The following is a 22020-nucleotide window of genomic DNA, read 5'->3' on the forward strand; positions in this document are numbered from 1 at the left end:
ATTAAGAGAGTAAAAAAATATAACTTTGTATGTTAAATTAACCTGAATGTACATGGGAAGGGAATCTGATAGTCTTTCAGAAAATAAATACATAATAAAGTCAAGTTGACACTAGGGACATAGGAGGTCAACAGTAAAGAGCTTCTGAATGTATCAATAGATCCATGAGGAAGACTGGATCACCACCTACCCTTTTTTTTTTCCTACATAATCAGGTTAGTTTAGAATGAAGTAGAGATAAGGACTGACAAAAGTAATGGTTAACATGAAAAAAGGATGAATACAACAGTTTCAGGACACGCAGTTTAACTGACAAATCAGCATCAGGGCATCTCTGGAATGGGGATTTCACCCATTTTTAGTTACCTACTATTTCAAATATAAAATAGACATAACTTTGGAAAACAAGCTGGAAATCTGAGAAAAACCTAAATGTGAAATAAGAGCTATAAAATAAGACTTCTAAATAAGTATGAATTCTTTTGATTTTTAAAAATTTACTAAAATCTTATTTATCATTTTTGGAATCTCAAAACAAGTAATAGTGCTTATATATTCAAGTAATTACTTGAATCTCAAAACAAGTAATACTGCTTATATATTTGATTCAAGATAATTTTTGTTTACTATAATTTACCCTAACAAAAAGTTTTGTTTAGTAAGATAAACATTAACTGCTGGTATGTGCTTCCTAAAATAAGAAACACTGGCAATCTGTGATTGCTACCTCAATATACTATTTATTTTGTAATAAGCTGAAAAGTTCTTATCTTTTTACAGATATGAATAACATATTTAGACTTCATAATGTCTCAAAAGAAATGCCCCTTATTCATTTATTCAACAGATCCATTCTGAGGGCCTACTATGAGCCAAACCTTGTTTTTGGCATTTAATTACTATGATTTAAAATGTTATTTATGGTTAAAATAAAAATATTAACAAAACTTCAAGAGGATGAAAAAGAGAGAGAATAAAATATTGACATCACACAAGGACACTTTCCAAAGTTAAAGAGGAGAATGGTAGGCATACTGTTGTGTCTGGCACTGTTAGGACTTAGTATCTTTGATCTCCAAAAATTTACCGAACAATAGAGACAATTTATTAACATACATGACTTAAAATATTTAACAAACAGAAAAGTATCCATATCAGGGTAGTATCAGAAACTAGTGTAGAAAAGAAAAATTTAAAAGAATACTGTGCCACTTTAACAGAGCTGTAACTTCTATTGCAAGGTAATATGTGATACTGTAACTGTATTTTAATACTATAGGATGATTTAAATTTGTCTTGAAAGAAGAGTACAATAACTGGTACCAAAACAGATATATAGACCAATGGAACAGAACAGATGCCTCAGAAATAACACCACACATCTACAACCATCTGATCTTTGACAAACCTGACAAAAACAAGAAATGGGGAAAGGATTCCCTATTTAATAAATGGTGCTGGAAAAACTGGGTAGCCATATGTAGAAAGCAGACACTGGATCCCTCCCTTATACCTTATACAAAAATTAAGTCAAGATGCATTAAACACTCAACTGTTAGACCTAAAACCATAAAAACCCTAGAAGAAAATCTACACCATACCATTCAGGATATAGGCATGGGCAAGGACTTCGTGACAAAAACACCAAAAGCAGTGATAACAAAGGCCAAAATAGACAAATGGGATCTAATTAAACTAAAGAGCTTCTGCACAGCAAAAGAAACTACCATCAGAGTGAATAGAATGGGAGAAAATTTTTCTAATTTACCCATCTGACAAAGGGCTAAAATCCAGAATCTACAACAACTTAAACAAATTTACAAGAAAAAAACAGCCCCATCAAATTGGGCAAAGGATATGAACAGACACTTCTCAAAAGAAGACATTTATGCAGCCAACAGACACATGAAAAAATGCTCATCATCACTGGCCATCAGAGAAATGCAAATCAAAACCACAATGAGATACCATCTTATGCCATTAAAAAGTCAGGAAACAACAGATGCTGGAGAGGATGTAGAGAAATAGGAATGCTTTTACACTGTTGGTGGGAGTGTAAACTAGTCTAACCATTGTGGAAGACAGTGTGGTGATTCCTCAAGGATCTAGAACTAGAAATATCATTAGCAAAGACTTGGAACCAACCCAAATGTCCATCAGTGACAGACTGGATTAAGAAAATGTGGCACATACACACCATGGGATACTATGCAGCCATAAAAAACGATGAGTTCGTGTCCTTTGCAGGGATATGGATGCAGCTAGAAACCATCATTCTCAGCAAACTATCACAAGGACAGAAAACCAAACACCCATGTTCTCACTCATAGGTGGGAATCGAACAATAAGATCACTTGCACACAGGGTGAGGAACATCACACCCTGGGGCCTGTCATGGGGTGGGGGGCAGGGGGAGGAATAGCGTTAGGAGAAATACCTAATGTAAATGACGAGTTAATACGTACAGCAAACCAACATGGCACATGTATACTGATGTAACAAACTTGCACACTGTGCACATGTACCCTAGAACTTAAAATGCAATAATAAAAATTTAAAAAAAAGAAAGAAGAGTACAATAAATATGAATTGCTGTACTTTGAATTTAAAGAGCAAAATTAGTAAGTTAGTAGTGGGTAAAAGTTCAGGAAACCATTGGAAAAGGTGTTCTTTCTTCATTCTTACATTCTAACTTCTAAAAGTGCTTTATCCCAAGTCAGTATTTCCACCTTACTGGTGGGACTGCCTCATACTTAAAAATTACTACTATGCTTTGAGACACATCATATGTTATTTACTGCAAACAATGTTAAGTAGAGTATGGCAGCCTGTTACATGGTGGCCACCACTGAACCACACCTCCTGGTTCACACCCTGGCTTACTTCCCTTCTTTTGCTTGAATCTGGGCTGGGCCTGTGACTTATTTAGCAAGGGACTGCAGTAGAAACCATGTTGTGCTAATTCCAGGCCTAAGCCTTAGCCTAGCAGATTCTGCCTTTTCATTCTTGGGAGGCATTAGCTACCATGTGGTAAGTCTGGCTCTGCTGCTTCAGAAGCCATGTGGAGAGAGAGAGGTCCTGAGACTTACGTAGAGACCCCATCAGCTAACCCACTTATTGCAGCAACAGAAGTGACTGCCGGCAAGAACAGCAGAAGAGGACAAAGCTGAGTGAGGCCCAGATTACAGAATCATGAGCAAATGAAACAGTTATAATAGACGATTATGTTTTGGGGTAATTTCTTATGTAGTAACAATTAAGAAAAATAAAGTACAGCTTAAGCATCCCTAATCTGAAAATCCAGAATGCTCTAAAATTTGAAACTTTGTGAGTACCAAACTGATACTGTGTGTGAAAGCCTGTCATCATTTGCTGTGGCTGTTTTTTAGCAGCTGATATAGGTATTCTGTGCTTTGCTACCCTGAGCACATTATTTTTTTTTGCTGTATTGATGATATGTCATATTTTCTTATTGTTAAGTACATATGTGTGAAAAAGTATAAGAAAATGATTGCTTATTGGTAGCATATAAATGCAAAGTCAGGAATGATGGTGATGCCAACCAACCAGATTGTCCACATGGTGGCTGAGACAGCGATTCCTTTGCTTTCTCATGGTTCAATGTACACAAACTGTTTCATGCACAAAATTATTTAAAATATTGTATAAAATTACCTTCAGGCTATGTGTATAATGTGTATATGAAACACATTTTGTGTTTAGACTTGGGTCCCATCCCCAAGATATCTCATTATGTATATGCAAATACTCCTTTATCTGAAAAAAAAAAATCCAAAATCTGAAAACACTTTCATCCTAAGCATTTGAGATAAGGGATACACTCAACCTGCATTATTAAAAAGTACTTAGCTAAAAATGATGATAAGGTATAGTGTTCTACAGTACTCTGTAGCTTAGTTCACCTAACGTATGTGCTCTGCTTGTCATTTATTTATGAAAGACTTATGGAACACAGAGAAACTCTGCTAAGTCAGTATAATCTAACACTTCTAACAAAATATCAAAAAGCTCATAATCTCTATTTGTTCAAGTGAGGTTTTACTCAGGCCCTTATTATTCAAATATGCTATCCATTATAAATTATTTATTGAATAAAATAAGTAAATTGTTTTCCTTGGTTGGTAGCAATGTCACTTACATTAAGAAGACACAATACAAGGTATTTTTCTAAATGAAAAGACTTTTACTAGAGAGTAAGAATTTTTCCCTTACCTGAATATAACACGTAAGGACTCCTGTTGCATAAATAGGGACTGTAGCTTTAGTGAGGACCCCATTTCCTGCTGAGGAATCTAAAATTATTAAAATAATTTTAAAAAAGTAAGTATATTTTAAGTGTAAAGAAAAAAATTGTAATGTGATTATATTTAAAATTACAACTGTTTACTAGGTTACAAGGAAATATTATCATTACTTTGAAAAACATGTTTTTTGGTGGTTGTAAAATACAACTTAGTGTTTCTTGAAGAGCCATTAGCATAAACATTTCTGATAAATGGGAAAGAACTTTAATAACCAAACGAGATGTTATACTCTTGATTTCCATAATTGGAAATCAGAACTTTCTTCTTGAAAGTCTTCTAAGGGTCCATATAGGCAGGTTGTCCAAAATTTTTATGCTTTCAATTTGCAGTTTAGTAAAATGTAAACGCACTCACCTAAAAGCACATAGATATATGTTATTTTATCTATTTCTAGATATGAGGTAGTTTTCAGTACTAGCCTGATTTCCTGAGCCCCTCCTGCATCCTCAATACAGTTTTCAGCCAGACAAAGCCCTGATTATTTTCATGGAGGGGGAAGGAATCATGCTAAGTAAAGCAGAGAAAAAGGGGAAAGCATGCAACCATAGTTGTGTGCCCTGTAACTACTTTACAAGAGATTTTCTTATACAGCCTCTATGGACAATTTCAAAAGAAAAGTTGTGAGAGGACAATTATTATTCACAGCACCAAGAGCTCTTATTAACTGATCATGAGGCACTGTTTCAAGTGCTTTATGTTTGCTGTTATATTCCCAAGAATAGTTTTTAACTATACTTATTTTGTATATGGCTTCAAATTATTTTCTGAGGGTACTACATAAAGAAATTGAGTTGAAAAGATTTATTTAACTAACTGCCCTGAAGAAATTTTGCAAAAAAGACAGTCCCATTTTCACATTAATTAGTTTTTGAGATTTGTTTATTCTCTTGGTAAGAGTACCTTTTTTGGGGAGGGAGTGTTGATGTTAATGTTAGAACATAAGCTTAAAGTATATTCATAGATATGGACTATATATACAGGGGCTAATAATCACTTCCTATTTCAACAGCTAAACATTCGTGGCTAATAATTCCAAAAGTTGTCAGTTTTTAAAATATTTACCTTTTTTCTTCACTAATTTATCACAAGAATAATAAACATATAATACCAACAATTTAGGCATTACAAATATCAATCCTTTAAAAAGACATTCAAAATAAACTTTGGGAGTTATTTGTCCCCCTCCCCTGCCCCAAATGTCTTCAATGTCTTCAGGCTTGAAAGAATTAATTTATTCATTCTCTGACTACCTCTGAGGACTGCCAAAAATGGTGTTTTCTAAACCATTCAACTCAAACCACTAAGGTATACACACACACACACACACACACACACACACACACACACACACACCCCTAGGATAGATATATATATATTCTCTCTATATAGATATATATATTCAAAATCAACCAAGTTAGAAATGGGGGTGGGGGTGCTACACATGTTCCACAGTTTATTCCTAGAAGCTAGAAAAATACATAGGGACACAAGATCCATACATAAACAAGTCCTTAGGCCAATGGTGCCAAGAGTAGACTTCTTAAAGTAGATGAGTGAAAACTATCAAAGAAATAGCTGGAGCTACCCATTCAAGCCTGTAGTTTCTCTCATGTTTCATTTGGAAAACATATATGCTCATATACCGTTCTTTTCTGCTATGTCTAATTTCTAAAAGTATACAGAACTAATTAAGAATTAGATGCAGCTTATTTTATAATTGTCAGTCTCTTGAATATACTACTTCAGACCTCTAAAGGTTGAGTACCCAGGCTGTAAAGTTCAGCCTTATATCAAAATGGTTACAATGAAGGTATCTATTTACAATCAGACTGACAGCGATTAATCTCACTGTCACCTCATGGGAAGGATATTAGATGTGACATAGTTATAAAACCAAGAACTCCATAATATAAATTTTTCCTTTTCAATTGTAGTTGCTAGTTCATTTGTACAATCTACATATATGGAGAATACAGCATTTTTCCTGCATAAAGAAATGCAATTGTTTTTAAAAGTAATAATGAACAAACTCACCAATGTTTTCTTCAGATAGTCTCAAAATCTCCTGGAACTGAGGTTTTACCTAAGCAACCCAAAGAAAAGATTCAAAAAGTCTCAGGTTCAATGGGCAAATTGATTAAATGAAATGTTTACTACTGTTGCTACTACTATTTATTTATTTATTTATTTATTTATTTATTTAGCTTTATAGATGACTAAGTCAAGTGGTCAGAATTGTAATTAATTCTTAATCATGAGGCTTAGGATAAAAGAGTCAAATTAATGAAAATGAAAACTTTAAGGATAAATTTTTGAAAAAAATCAACTCAAGTCAATGGCCTCTGGTTTCTTTTATTAAATTAAAATAATTTCCAGTATGATTTTAAGTGGTTGAAATTACTGCTTTCTAAAACTGAACTTGGTTATAGAAGGACTATTTAGGTAGATATTATACGGTTAGAATTATCGAAAAAAGCATTTGGCTGTATTTTTAAAAAATGAAAAGGAATTCCAGTCACTTCAGGTGTTCAGAAAGTAACATATTCATCATGTGATATTAATTATTACAACTTTTCAAAATGAAATATGAAATACACAATTTAACTTTAATATGTTAAGTTAGAACAAAGGCTTGCTTAAATTTTTTATTATTAAAGTTATCAAAGATTTCAGGCCACTGAAGACAACCACTTACTGTTAAGTACATAAGTAGATTCCTACTTGCTTTTCGAAAAAAAAAAATAGCTACTTGTTTTGGAGATATCAAACAATTTTTGCCAATATTGATAACAGGAAAATCAAATTATATCTGTTTAACAACTGAATGCTAGTGAAAAATATAAAATAATTTTGTTTTTCCTACAATAACATTAAGGTCTAGTTTTTGCCTTCCTCTCTGTAGGTGAGGCACATTAATTCGTATCTTTAGCTTAAACTGAGAGACAGACCAGTGTTAAAAGGTTCGTGTACTGAATCATACTTACAGAATTAAAAGACATGGAAGCAAATTCTTCATTTTACACATGAAAAGACTAAGCCCAGATAATTTAACTTAAATATTAAAGATCATAAACATTAGTCAACAGATAATAGGACCATAACCCAAGTCTTCTGAATTTTGTCCAGTTCCTTATACCATACTATTTACTTCAAATGTTTCAACTACAGATTTAATAGTAAAGAGCTATACTAAATTAAATTTAATAATTAAAATGCTTACCTTCTAAATGTGTTGATTAACATTTGATTATAGAAACTACACCTTTTTATGTCTCTTATTAGCTCTCTAAAGAACTGGTTTAACAAAATGTTATGAAGACAAATGGATTATAGGATTAATGAATAAATTAGGATCTAATGACATTCCAATGTTAATATTTGAAACTACAAAATAACCTGGATAGGCAAATGTGACAAATGATACTTTTGGTAATGACTGAAATATGTAGAATTTATCTCCAGTGTCCATGCTATTCTAAGAGGTGGTATCTTTGCAGCAAGTTTTATATATAAGTTGCTGTGGTTCCACAATCGCTTGAGGTTTTTACCAAAGTGTGCTGAGCAAACAGCTGCTTCCTGAACCTGTGATAGACAGTAAGTACCAGCAGCACATTCAAAGGATTGTGGCTGAGTTCCCTAGCTGACACTTCCTATAATACTGAAAATCTTTGAGGCTATCCACAATGAGTAAAGCTTATATCCAAGTCTGGATATGAACGAAGCGTAGGCTAAATCATCTTCTGAAAATCAGTAAAGATAAGAATATTACCAACTAGAACATTTTTTACTATCATAGTATTCTAAGATATTAAAGAAGCAAATTAGATAAAAGAATGGTTCATGCTTTTATTTACTCTGTTACAGTGTTTACACATTACATTTCTATGTCTTTTTCATATAAGAAAACATGGAATACAAGTTTTTACCTTAGTGTTTGTAAAAATTTTGCCAAATGTCCGGCAAAGGCGCCAGAAAAATCTGGAGAATTCATGGACACAGGCAGTTGAAGTAACATTAATTTTGCCAACTATTTCTATAAGTTGTGGCAACCTGAATGTGAAAGGAAAGAAAAATAGGCAGGGGATACATATAAATTACTGTTTCCTTGCCAATTTCTGAAACAATGCAAATCTAATAACCTCTTCTATTTCATTCTTTGAAAGGAAAGGCATTGTTTGGGACCCTCTGAAAAGGTCGTAAGATTACATTATACTGTATACACTTTAAAAAGTAAATTTTAACTGTTTGCCAGAAAATATATGAAATCCTTAATGGTAGAATTCTGAGTACATAGTTAATGTGACTCAAATCTACGGATATGATGCTTCACACAAGAGCTTGGCTTTAGATGGCATCATTTTAGCCTGAAAAATGAGAAGTCTAGATGTAGTTTAAAATCTATCGCCACGATTGGACAAATGAGATGGTAGATAGATCATTTGGATAAAATACAGCAGCACCTTCTTCTCAGATAAATTACATATCCAGTGGTGTGAATCCTCTGTGCCCTAAAGGTGTTTACCATAAATGATGCCAAGTTACATTCTAAAAGTTTTGTTATATTTTGTCCTCAGGGCCAAGGCTAAATATAAGAGTTATCATCCATTCAAATTAATATGGAGGTGGTAACTTACAATTGATTGACAACCCACAGTAAACTCTCCCAGCCTGTTGTACCCTCCTGTTCCAGCTGGTAGTCATAAAGTTGTAGTAGCACTGCCAATTGCTCACGACTTCCGATAATAGTGGACACATCTTGAAGAGGCGACATAGGCCGAGGAAACCTAGTCACTACACATAACAGAAGCAAAATAAATCATATGGAAATTGGCATTTTGGGAACTTAGATATTCTGTTGAAAGGAAAATAAGGTCCTTCCTCCTCATATTTAATTACTTTCTTATTGTATAGTATAAAATTGAAATATACTAATGAAGTCATTTTTTAGGAAAATCAAGAAATTCTTGTGATATGAGAACAAATCCAACAAATCTCAAAAGATTTTATTCCCACAGCAGAATGTAAGCACTATGAGCAGAAATTGTTATCTATTTTATTCATGATTGTGTCCTAAGTGTCTAAAACAATGCCTGACATAAATATTTGTTCATGTTGTGTAGTAAATTGGTGATAAAAATATTTGTGTGGGTTACCATTTTTATGAGAAAACAAATCTTCATTCATAACAAATTACAACCCAAATTATATGTGTGTGTATATATAAATGGACATATAGACATATGGATATATCCTAAATGAGGATATAATAAATCCTCATTTATAATAAATACATTATAACCTAAATGAAGGTATAGTAACATTAACATTTATAGCTACTGTTAAAAGTCAGAAAGTTAAAGTAAGTCAACAAGAACCAAAAATAAAGGACAATCACAAGAAAAGGTCACATAAATGTTAGAAGGAATCCCATGAGTATTAGAAGGAATATGTTCCGGATGGTACTGTTCTATCTAATCTGTAGCATATGGTTGGCAATAGATGACATTGGAGAATCATTTGTGAAATAAATGAGAGAATAACAAGTATTATGAGTAGAACTGCCCCCTGCCCAAATTTTTATGTTTAAGTCCTAATCTCCAGTATCTCAGAATGGGATCTTATTTGGAAACAGGGTTGCTGTAGATGTAGTGAGACAAGATGAAATCATACTGAAGTAGTCCCTTAACCAACACGATTGATGTCCTTATAAAAAGGGGACATCTGGACACAGAAACAAGCACACAGAGAGTGTGCCACGTGAATATAAAGGCAAAGTTTGGGGTGATGCATCTAAAAGCCAAGAAACACTAAAGATTGCCAGCAAACCACCAGAAGCCAGGGGAGAGCCCAGAACAGCCTTTACCTCGCAGTTTTCCTAAGGAGCCTACCCTGCCATCACCTTGATCTCAGACTTCTAACATTCAGAAGTGTGAGATAATAAATTTCTGTTGTTTAAGCCACTCAGTTGGTGGTACTTTGTTAAGGCAGCCATAGTAAACGAATACAGAAAATTAAAAAGAAAAAGGGAATCAGAAAGACAGGAAAATCCCTAGGCAGATGAAATGCCTAAATGAGTAAGAGTAAAGGGGCAGAACTTGAAGTGGCCAGCTGGGAGAGCTTTATGAAGTCTTATCTAAAGTCTGAATTTTCATTCTCCTCAATAATATCATTTAAAAATGTTAAATTAACTCCACACCTTTCATTCTCAATTTTCCAAATAAAACTGACATTAAAATAGTATACACTATTTTTATCATGTGGCTTCGTGTATCTTTGGACACACTGCATCATACTCCAAATACATACTCCATGTAGCCTACAGTTTACATGAAAAATGAAATTGAAAAAGATTAAGTGTCTGTTGATGTTCTCAATGTTGTAATTCTTTGTCCATTAGAAACCAGTAAGAGACATGGATAATTTCACAACTTTGAAAAGGCTGCAAAGGTGCCTGACACATAGCAATACCTTGTCTATAGCCATTTGTCCTGGACGTTAAGATGCAACAAGGTTATCAATTGCCTGCCAACTTGCAAAGGTCATTTACTAGCTACCTGGAGAGTAAGATAAGAAAATACTGGCCTCTGCTGTCAATTTTACATACTTCTGAAAGTAAGTCACATTTCTTCTTTGGAAAAACACAAATTCTGCCACAGATGCTTATATTTCTTTCTAACAAGGACATAGTAGAAAAAAGTAATTATATTTACCTTCCCCTATTAAAAATAAGATAAAAAAGTTGGGGAAGAAAATATAAAGAAAACAGAAATGACAAGCTTCATATACTGTAACTATTAAATGAATCTTTTATTGACTCAGATCTGTTAACTGAAGGAAATACTTATTTCAGCCTCCCCAGAAAGGCTATAAAAAGGCTATAGATTAAGAGCAAAAAGAAAGTATAAATATTATAAAAAAAGACAACAGGGCTTATTCATAAAAGATGAAGCCGTATTGTTTACCATAGGTATAATCTGATGACCACAAGATTCTACACACATAATACATTTTAATAATTATGCTGTCATATAAAGTGATTTTTAGACTTTTAATAAAAAACAATTCTTTGGGAAGCTAAGCTCATATTCTACATTTTTCTTCCAGAATTCAAGTTCAGTACCTTCTATCTGTGGCACTTCACCATGAAGCTTGGCTTTGCTGGAGAAAGGTGCATTCTGTAGCACTAATGCAAAGAGAGATGGGATCAACGACTGCAAGGCAGAAAGATACATGTGGAGCTTGTGTTCATCCAGCCCATGTTCTCCTTCCTGAAACATAAGGAGGTGGAAGCTAATTTTAGTCTTTTGAAGCTACATTGCTAATTGGATTTATGTATGATGTTCTTCCTTTTTGTGGCAAATCAAAGATTTAAGGATCTGTATGTTGGACTCAAGCGGTAAGGCACTATAGAGTGGTAGAATCTTTTACATGGAAAACTATAGGGTAAACATCAGTCATTTCCATTTGTAGGGAATAGTTTTTATAACTTTACTTTTTCATTAGAGAAGCTCTTATTTTCTGAAATTTTATAAGACATGGTAAAGAAATTAAAGTAAGGGACAGGAATCACTTTATCTTTTTTCTTGTTAGAATTGATACATAAATAATTGTACATATTATGGGGTACCATGTGATATTTTGATACAGGCATACAATGTGTAATGATCGAATCAAGGTATTGAGATATGCATCACCTCGAACATTTATCATTTCTTTGTATTATGAACATTCCAAATCTTCTAGTGATTTTTGAAATATATAATCTATTATTGTATAGTATATATTATATATATAATATATTGTATATTATCAAATATATATATTTGATAGCACACCCTACTGTGCTATCAAACACTAGAATGTATTTCTTCTATCTAACTGTATTTTTCTATTCATTACTCCCCCAGCCCCCAGTTTCTGGTCCATTCCACTCTTTACCTCCTTGAGAACAACTGTTTTAGCTCCCACATATGAGTGAGAACATTCAATATTTGTCTCTTTGTGCCTGGTTTATTTCACTTAACATAATGTCCTCTAGGCTATCTGTGGCAGCAAATGACAGGATAGCATTTTTAAAAAATGGCTGAATAATATTCCATTGTGTATATATACCATATTTTCTTTATCCATTCATCTGTTGATGGACACTTAGATTGAATCTATATCCTGACTATTATGAATAGTGCTGTAAGAAACATGTGAGTGCTTGAAACTCAACATGTGAGTCCTTGAAAGTATGTGTCTTTTCAATATACTGACTTCCTTTCTTTCAGATATATACCCAGTGGTGGGATTGGTGGATCAGAGATATTTCTGTTTTTAGCTTTGTGAGAAACCTCCACACTGTTTTCCATAGTGGCTATACTAATTTACATTCCTACCAACAGTGTACAAAGGTTCCCCTTTCTCCACACCCTCACCAGCATTTTTTTTTTGTCTTTTTAATAATAGTCATTTTAACTGGGGTGACAGATATTTAACTGGGGTAACAGTCATTTTGGTTTAGATTTGCATTTACCTTATGATTAGAGATGTTAAACACTTCTTCATATACCTTTTGGCCATGTCTTCTTTTGAGAAGTGTTTATTCAGATCATTTGCCCATTCCTTAATTGGATTTTTTATTTTATTTATTTATTTACTTTTTTGCTGTTGAGTTGTTTGAGTCCTTGCATATTTTGGTTATTAATCTCTTGTTGGATGGAGAGTTTGCAAATATTTTCTCCCATTCTGTAGGCTGTTTGTTCACTCAGATGATTCCTTCGCTGTGGGGAAGCTTTTTACTTTAATATCCCATTTGTCTATTTTTGCTTTTGTTGCCTATGCTTTCGAGATTTTTCTTCAAAAATCTTTGCTCAGACCAATGTCCTGAAACAAGGTTTTCTTCTAGTAGTTTCATGTCTTACATTTAAGTCCTTAATCCATTTTCAGTTGACTTACTGAAGAAACTGTCCTTTCCTCAATGTATGTTCTTGGTGCCTTTGTCAAAAATGAGCTGGCTGTAAATGTGTGAATTTATTTCTGGGTTCTCTACTCTATTACACTGGTCAATATGTCTATTTTATGCCAATACCAAGATGTTTGGTTATTAGTGCTTTGAAGTATGTTTTGAAGTCAGGTAGTGTACTTTTTCCAGATTTGTTCTTTTTGCTCAGGCTTGCTTTGGTTAGTCATAGTGGTTCCACATGAATTTTCAGATTGCTTTTTCTATATCTTGAAGAATGTCCTTGGTATTTTGATAGGAACTGCAATGAATCTGTAGATCACTTTGGGTAGTATACACATTTTTAACAATTTTTCTATGAACAATTGAATATCGATATCTTTATTTTTTTAACATTTCCTCTTCAATTTCTTTCATCAATGTTTCATAGTTTTCATGGCAGAGATTCTTTATCTCTTTGGTTATATATATTTCTAGGCATTTTTTTTAAGCTATTGTAAACGGGATTGCTTTCTTGATTTTTTTCAGCTTATTCACTGTTGGCATATAGAAATGCTCAAATGCTAACCCAGCAGCAGTTCATGCTATAATACTTCCCCTCTCCTACTTCCTATCTCTTTTTATAGATTTGGCACATAGTATGCACTACACAAATAATAGTTTCTCTTCTAGTCTCTAAAAGAAACTTTTAGTACAAAAACTGGATCAAGAAGTTTCTATTGTTTCATCAACGTTTCTTTAATTCTTGTATGTGGGAAAAATTAAAAGTTCATTTTAAAAATGAGAAATGAACTGCTGGAGTGGAACAACCACAGTTAAAGCAATTTTGACACTATGTAAGAAAGCTTTAGAGACTCATTTTCTCTGCATTCTGGAACTAGAGTTAATGCTTTGTGTAAAATATTTAACTACTCAGAAGGGTCAAGAAAGAGCTAGCTTTCTGAATAACGCAGGAGTTACTTCCATGAAGGTGCATTTCAGCTAAACAGTGCACATCATGCCCTTTCTCCTCCTCCAGCTTCAGCAAAGCAAAACTTCCTCAAATCTCTTTCTTGGCCCCAGTCCAACAGTATCTTTAACTGGTAATGTATTAGCATGTTAAGCTAAGGGGCACTTTCTGTCTCTGTTCCCTAACATTCTTCCAAGATGGCTTAGGATAGACCTTTTAAATTTCTATAAACTATATGAACAAAGGAAGAACTCACCCTGAGAAGTTTTTCAATCTTGTTCAGTAGTGTAAGTATAAGATGAGACTGTAAATTTCCAAGTTCTGTAGTCCACGCAGCGTAAGCTGGTAAAAATACTTGATGTGTAGCACTAACTACTCTTTCTGAGGGATCACCTAAGGCTGACAGCAACAATTCAAAACCCTGCCAATGAGAAAAAGGAAAATGTAGATTTTTAAAGGGATAAACTTAAAATAAAACACTTATTAAAAGGTAATAAAAATTTCAATAAATTAAGAAAGTATTTTTAAGCAAGAAAGAAGGCCATCCATAATCCTAGCCTTGCCATGTATCCACTGATGAGCAAACCAAAGAGAGGGAGTGGTAAACAGAATACATCCTGCCAATTTCCTGCCAGAAAGCTGTGGCAGATACTTTAACTGAACTGTAGCATTCTTTTCTCTGAGCTGCAAAATTGAAACCAGGCAGCCATCCTCAAATCACACCTGCCATCCTTATGATATATTATAAAGTATCCAAATCAGAGATTTGGAATATTATAATACTTGGAATTTTGTAATTGAGTAAAAGGAGGTCATTCTGAAAAACATACCTGATGATATTTGTCTGGATCATCAATGTATCCCATTATGATACCAAGGCTTTTGATAACAGCTTCTCTTACCAAATCTGCCTTATCTTCCATTAACATTTGTTGCAACATTGAAAGTACCAAGGAGCTACGGATTTCTTTCTGAAAATAAACACGTTTTTACTATTTATTTACATCTAAGCACAGAAGTATAGAAAATAATATGACAAACATCAGTGTAGTCAAAATCCAGATTAAACAGGTATTAACATTTTTATTAAAAATGCTAACTGCTACTGTACGGAGATTTTGCTTCAGACCTTTGTTTTTTGAAGACATAAAACATTACAGATATAGCAAAAATATGACTCTGCCCCAAATCCCTTCTGCTCTAGAGGCAATAACATCTACTCTGAATTTGGCATTTATTAATCATCTCTCAGCATGTTTTTTTATATCTTTACTAAATATTTAAAAATCTCTCAAATCCTTGCAGTTCACACTAGAAGGCACTTTTGACAAATCAACAAAGTCTACTACAAACTCTACTACAAATGGACAATGACTCTCCTGTCACTATTCGTTCCACTCAGAGAAGCGCACTGAGAGTTGTAACAGGAGGAATTATAAAAATCTCTCTGGCAATTAGAAAATTTGTCTGGGATATGGTGAGGAAACATTATAAAATCCTGGCATTCCTATTTCTTTGAAGAAGTGGGAAAAAAAATTCAAACAGGATAATAAAATATGAGAGTGAACTTTAAAAGTACTTAAAAATCGCATTGCTCTTTTTTATGCTAATATTTAATATAATGCACACCCACTGCTGTGGCTTGATTTCACACAGAATATTTTCCAGTTATGATAAAGAATGTTTTAGTTTAATGGCTGAGGTTAGGATTAAGAGCTACCAATATACAAATTCATGCTCCTCTTATCCTACTTGTACTAATATTGCAATTTAATCAATTTATAAAATTCTTAAAACATAAACTTAAGTGCTTTTCCCATATAATAACTAGGATAAAATAAAAATAAAGGCGGAGGAACTGGCTATTTTCATAAATTTACAACATGATTTGGTATATAGAGCAAGGCTTGAAAGATATTTTTAAAAAGTCTGGTTTTCACTTTTTAGAAACAAAAATACATGCAATTTTAGCATATCTTAAAACACATTTAGGTTGGTGAATATATAACATCTTTTGGTACAGCCCCATTTATTTACTGTTTAGGCTAAAAATTGCCCTGAAACACTTTAAACTATCTAAAAGGACTTGTTGGTTGGTATCCGCACAAGGCAATATGACAGAGGTAAATAAACTTTAAGTGGGCATTTGTTTTATACTGATTTGGGCAAGGGTCAAGTGTGGCAATTAGTTTTAGTATGCCACAGGGACCCCACCAGAGCATCGGTCAGGAGGCATTACTCTATTTGAGTCATAAACACACTGAGGAACTGCCGCTGTACAGAGATTTCACTGCTATCAGTGACAGTGGGGTACACAGAAGGCAAGTATAGATCCACTGAGGAAACGTTGTATCTACTATTAATACTGCTTAGTATTCTAGGAGTAGAGTAGAACAGTCTATTTATCCTTTGAGAGCAAGGGATGTTCATCTGTCTTGGAATAATAAATAAGAGGCTCAAACCCATTTGCATTAATCTATCTATATGATTTATCACAACAATAAGGTATTTTCTTCCATTAGAAAAACACTTAAAAAATTTCACCATGCCTAGCTCCTGGTGAAGGTATGGGAAAATAAAAACTCCAAGGTACTGTTAGTAGGAGTATAAATACATGCTACTCCAATTTTATCACTGGCAATGAATGCTGTCTACTTGGTTTCCTTGAAGTGACATTCTCACTCCATCCAATTTCATGAAAATGTCTGCCACATACCCAAGTCTGAATAACCAGTTTGGCTGTAAGTGTTTCTGTGAAGTAAAATTGGTGTCCCCTAAAAAAAAGCAGCTAGTTGAGCTCATAACTCAAACAACTGCCTAAGTGCTTTTCCTGCAAATGGCTATGATTTTTCAGTATGCAGCAAAGAGTTTTTATATGAGTACTTTCTATTTTGTCTCACAGAATATTAAGAAGATGCATGCTTCACGGGTCAAAATTTAGTAAAATTAACAATTTTACTGATTCAGCAAACTCCTTTTTAGGTGCAATTGGCTTTTTCTGCAAAAGCATGGCAGTAAAGAATACAATCATTACTATAATAGGACATTTGGGTGCCACTGCCCTGATTAGTGCTAATGCAGCAGCATTTTTGCCCATCCCTGCTTTTGTACCAACAATACAAATTTCAACACAGTGAAAAAGACAAAAAGTGTCTTATTATTATGAAAACAGTTTTCTCCTCGTGGACCTTTTTGGAAGGATCTCAAGGAAACCCCCAGGGTCCTCAGACCACACTATAAGAACTGCTCATATAGTTTAATATATTTATACTCATTCAAAACCAGTGGTAATGTACCTATGTGTTTGCAATGCCATACTGTACTAATGTGAATCTCTTCTTTTTTGGATCATCTCTTTTCTTTATTAAGACAGCATGTCTAGGAGATATTTGGATTAAAATCTATAAGACACTCAAAAAAAGGTTTTTCTATTATTAGAAAAATAGTTTTAAGAAAAAAAAAAGACAAGTCTTACCGGAAGGTAAGGTGCCAATGCGCCACAGGATTCTGCCACAAGCAGTCGTCTTTCTGGGTATTTGTGATTAATCTAGAGCAAAATAAATACATAAATCAAGTATAACAGCATAGCCTCCCTTCTTCTAAAAAAGAATTACATTTCACCACAAATTCTGTTAAGAATGCAATAAAGCTTCTTGCTTTTCCACTTCTGGGAATCCCTGTGTGACTATACCTGGATCAGGAATGAGGGAGTGAGGGAGAACCTAAACATGAGGTTACAGGGGTCATCTGTTAAAGAAAAAAGGGAAAATCAAAGATGAAAATGTGGTAAGGTATCTAGAGATCACGGGCTTGCCTAAAACTAGGCTTTCCTTAGAGTATCAGGAGAAACCAGGACCTTTCCCTAGCAACAGTAGAATATTTTTAAATTTGGAAAACTCAGCTTCTGGATCTTATAGATATGGTCTATAATATGTGCCAGTCTTCTTTCTTCAACCTAAGGGATGAGGAAGTAAGTTAATCAATGATTTGACCAGAGCCCTTACTAGAAATATGCTTTTATTTTTCAGGTAAGCAGACTTCAATCCATTCCTCTGTTTGCAAATGCAAAATGGTGGGGTTTTGCTATTGTGATGACTACACTGAACCATAACCAAAAATAACAAAAAAAAATGACACATACTGGGTTTTGTTCCCATATGTCTTCTTCATAGAATATAAATCTTTCTTTGACTGGAAAAGAAGTATATCTGTTCTCATATTCCCATATGAAAAGGTGACATAATTCATTAATGTATTGGATGCCTAAAATTAAGAAAAAAAATTATATAGTAATCTACTGGGAAACAAATTGGAGGTAGGCGGCTAGATAGATCCCCGATATCCAAGTTTACTCAGGTTACAGAAGAGGTGGCAGTAGAGATGTTTATAACTGATATCTTTGAATTAAATTTAATCCAGATGTAGTTACCTCAAAAGTAGAATGGTTTGAATGTCAAAGTATGGCTGTGCATAAACTTTCGTTTGCTTTTCTTTAGCTCAGTAAGTCTCAAAATTGAATGTAAATGCAAAAATCAATTGTATGTCTATATATTAGCAATGAACAAACTAAAAATAAAATTAAGAAAACAGTCTATTTACAATAGCATCCAAAAGAATGAAATACTTACAAATAAATAAAACAAAAGGGCAAAACGTGTACTACTCGGAAAACTACAAATCACTGTTGAAAGCAATTTTAAAAGACCTAATGCATGGAAAGATATCCTAAATTCATAGAATGAAAGACAATATATAAAATTAGGATGGCAATACTCTCTAGATAAATCTATAGATTCAATGCATTGTTTATGAAAATCCCAGCTGGCTTCTTTGCAAAAATTGAAAAGTGATCCTAAAATTCATAAGAAAATTCAAGGGACCTGGAATAGTCAAAATAATCTCGAAAGAGGAGAACCAAATTCAAGCAGTTAGGGTTTGTCTTTGAGGTGGCAAAAATGTTTAAAAATTGATTGTAGTGAAGCTTGCACAACACTGAATCATTAAATTGTACACTTGAAAGGAAAAAGACAAAAGAAAATAAAAAAACTATAAAAAATTAAATGTGCACAATTAACTGTATAGAATTGTAAACTGAAAGTTGTATGGATATATTGTAGCCAAGTTATTTTGACATCAAGTGATTAGAACCTCACTCTAAATTAGTATGCACTGTAATTTATAGACGGTATAAGGGATTGTGAGAGGTGGTTATTACTACATGTAATGTTTACTTTGTCTACTGAATCTGGGGATTCTACTTTATTTTGGTGGAAAAAATGAATGCCCAAAGAACTTGGGAATAGGACTATAAATGACTATATACTTCAGTGATATTCCGGAGACTAATATTTTTCTTAAGAATAAGTGACTGTGCTATTGTAAATAAAGCCATGTAATTTTTCTCCATAAGCAGGAAACCCATCTTTTTAAGGTGGAAAAATGAGGTGCTGAATGATCTAAACATTAAGTCTAGAAAGTCAATGATTCTGAGTTCTACAGAGGACTGGAATTTTAAATTCAATATAAAAGCAAAAGCACTGTTAGTAAAATAATAAGTTCAAGTATAAATACAAAAACCTCCCACATCAAAGATTTACACTTTGTATATGTGTAATATATACAAGTATACAAGATATATTTCTATTTACACACACACACACACACACACACACACACACACACACACACACACACACGTCTTCTTGCTGTTTCTTGAACGCATCAAGTATACTCCCACCTCAGGGCCTTTGTTCTTGTTCCATCTTATTTCATTCAGATTCTTTCTTAAACATCATTGCCTCAGAGATTCTTTCTCTAACCACCCTTCCTAGGAGAGCATTCCCCATCACTCTCTCGCCCTTATCCTGCTTTATTTTTCTTCATATTATAAATTACTGCAAAATAGCAGACCATTTCTTTGTTTCCTCTTATTTCACCATTAGGATGTCTTTGTCTTTTGTTCACCACTGTATCCCTAGTGACTACATCAGTACCTGGCACTGAAATTAGTGTTTCATAAGTATTTGTTGACTGAATGAATAAAGGAGAGCACCCCAGAGCATTCGTAAGTACTAATAAATCACTGTGCTGAGCTACAGAAACATCAGCATAATTTATTTCTTAAACGCCTTTAAAAAGGAAACTATGTATCTTTTTAAGAAATCAGGCTATAATAGCTAGGTGAAAACTCAGTACAGTTATTTACCTGTTCCCAACACTGTGGTAAAAGTTCAGCTTCTACACGTGTTGGTCCAACATGACGTGCAAATGCCACACAACCTGTCAGTATCATTTGCCTGAAAAATAATACAAAAAAAAAAACACGAAACACAAAACAGCTTATATTTGCATTAGAAAGCACAACTAGGACTAAGGGTTAAAAAGTCTCATCTCTATAAATTCACATACAGAACAAGATTTTTGTATAATCAAATTAGACTTTTTTTTTTTTTTGAGATAGAGTCTGGCTGTCACCCAGATTGGGGTACAGTGGCATGATTTTGGTTTACTGCAACCCCCACCTCCCAGGCTCAAGCAGTCCTCCCACCTCAGCCTCTCGAGTAGCTGGGACTATAAGTGCTCACCACCATGCCCAGATAGTTTCTATATTTTTGGTAGAGATGGTGTTTCACCATGTTGCACAATCTGGTTTTGAAAAATTAGACCTTTCGGCCGGGCACAGTAGTTCACGCCTGTAATCCCAGCACTTTGGGAGGCTGAGGCGGGTGGATCACGAGGTCAGGAGATTGAGACCACCCTGGCCAACATGGTGAAACCCCATCTCTACTAAAATAAAAATTAAAAAAAAATTAGCCGGGCATGGTGGCACCTGCCCATAGTCCCAGCTACTCGGGAGGCTGAGGCAGGGAAATCACTTGAACCCGGGAAGTGGAGGTTGCACTGCACCAAGATCGCATCACTGTGCTCCAGTCTGGCAACAGAGTGACACTCCGTCTCAAGAAAAAAAAGAAAAATTATACCTTTCTAACAATGGCCTAAGCTGCCACCAAGAGCCTAAGTTCCTTAAGATTAGCCACTCGAGCAGGGACAACACCACCTGTGACAGACGTTGTGAAGGGATTTCTGTATAGGTATGAGGCTGAATCTCATAACCTTCCAAATTACCTTCCCACACATACATTCTGAGATTATATATGCCCAATCCTTCAGTTTCTACACAACTTCACTTTCTAGACACTAAAACAATCAGTGATTATTCTCTCAGTGTTTCTATAATTAAAAACTACACCTATCATATCAGTAAAGGGGTATTTTAAGAATCAGATTTTTGGTATTACACCTAAGATAACTGTGGTAGGTAGTTTCTGACATGACTCTCAATGATCCTATCTCTTTGAGTGCACACTGGACCTAGTGACTTGTCTCTAATGAACAGAATATGACCAAAGTGGTAAGAGGTCAATTTTGAGATTAGGTGCCAAAAGTCTGTGATGTCCATCTTTCTGGACTCTACTGCCTTCTCAGCAGGCATGCTTAGATAAACCAAGCTGCCATGTTGGAAAGAGTCATATGGGAAGGAATTAAAGGTGGTTCCTGGCCACCAGTCAGTGAGGAGATGAAGCCCTCAGTCTAACAATCCTTGAGGAACTGATTCTTGACAATGACCAACTGTGTGATTAAGATTAAAAGCAAATCCTTCTCCAGCTAAACCCTGAGATGACTATAGCCCCCGCCGACCTTTGAGTACAGCCTTGTAAGAGACCCTGAAGCAGAGGACCCAGATTCCTGACCCACAGAAACTGTAAGATAAAAGATGTTTTAAATCACTTTCTTTTGAGGTA

The 22020-nt window shown here is 34.3% G+C and overlaps 1 protein-coding gene across 10 annotated transcripts in view; it reads right to left on the bottom strand.

The window, feature by feature from the left end:
• The window catches only part of RELCH (RAB11 binding and LisH domain, coiled-coil and HEAT repeat containing), a 120773-nt gene that overhangs the window by 34794 nt on the left and 63959 nt on the right, over positions 1-22020 (bottom strand). For 7 of the 10 annotated variants that reach the window (XR_013408288.1, XR_003724664.2, XM_015122143.3 and 4 more), the window contains 9 exons: positions 20424-20514; positions 17694-17765; positions 15049-15189; positions 14475-14639; positions 11446-11593; positions 8960-9116; positions 8252-8375; positions 6360-6408; positions 4234-4313 (listed from right to left, as the gene is read on the bottom strand). Coding sequence is in view for 7 of the 10 variants with exons in the window: in XM_015122143.3 (XP_014977629.1) it covers positions 4234-4313; positions 6360-6408; positions 8252-8375; positions 8960-9116; positions 11446-11593; positions 14475-14639; positions 15049-15189; positions 17694-17765; positions 20424-20514 (1027 nt within the window). In the remaining 3 variants the exon portion in view is untranslated. The remainder of the gene's footprint in view (positions 1-4233; positions 4314-6359; positions 6409-8251; positions 8376-8959; positions 9117-11445; positions 11594-14474; positions 14640-15048; positions 15190-17693; positions 17766-20423; positions 20515-22020) is intronic. The other 3 variants (XR_013408289.1, XM_077975110.1, XM_077975111.1) reach the window with 1 other exon arrangement.

The sequence above is a fragment of the Macaca mulatta genome, chromosome 18 (genome assembly GCF_049350105.2).
Source record: "Macaca mulatta isolate MMU2019108-1 chromosome 18, T2T-MMU8v2.0, whole genome shotgun sequence".
NCBI lineage: Eukaryota > Metazoa > Chordata > Mammalia > Primates > Cercopithecidae > Macaca > Macaca mulatta.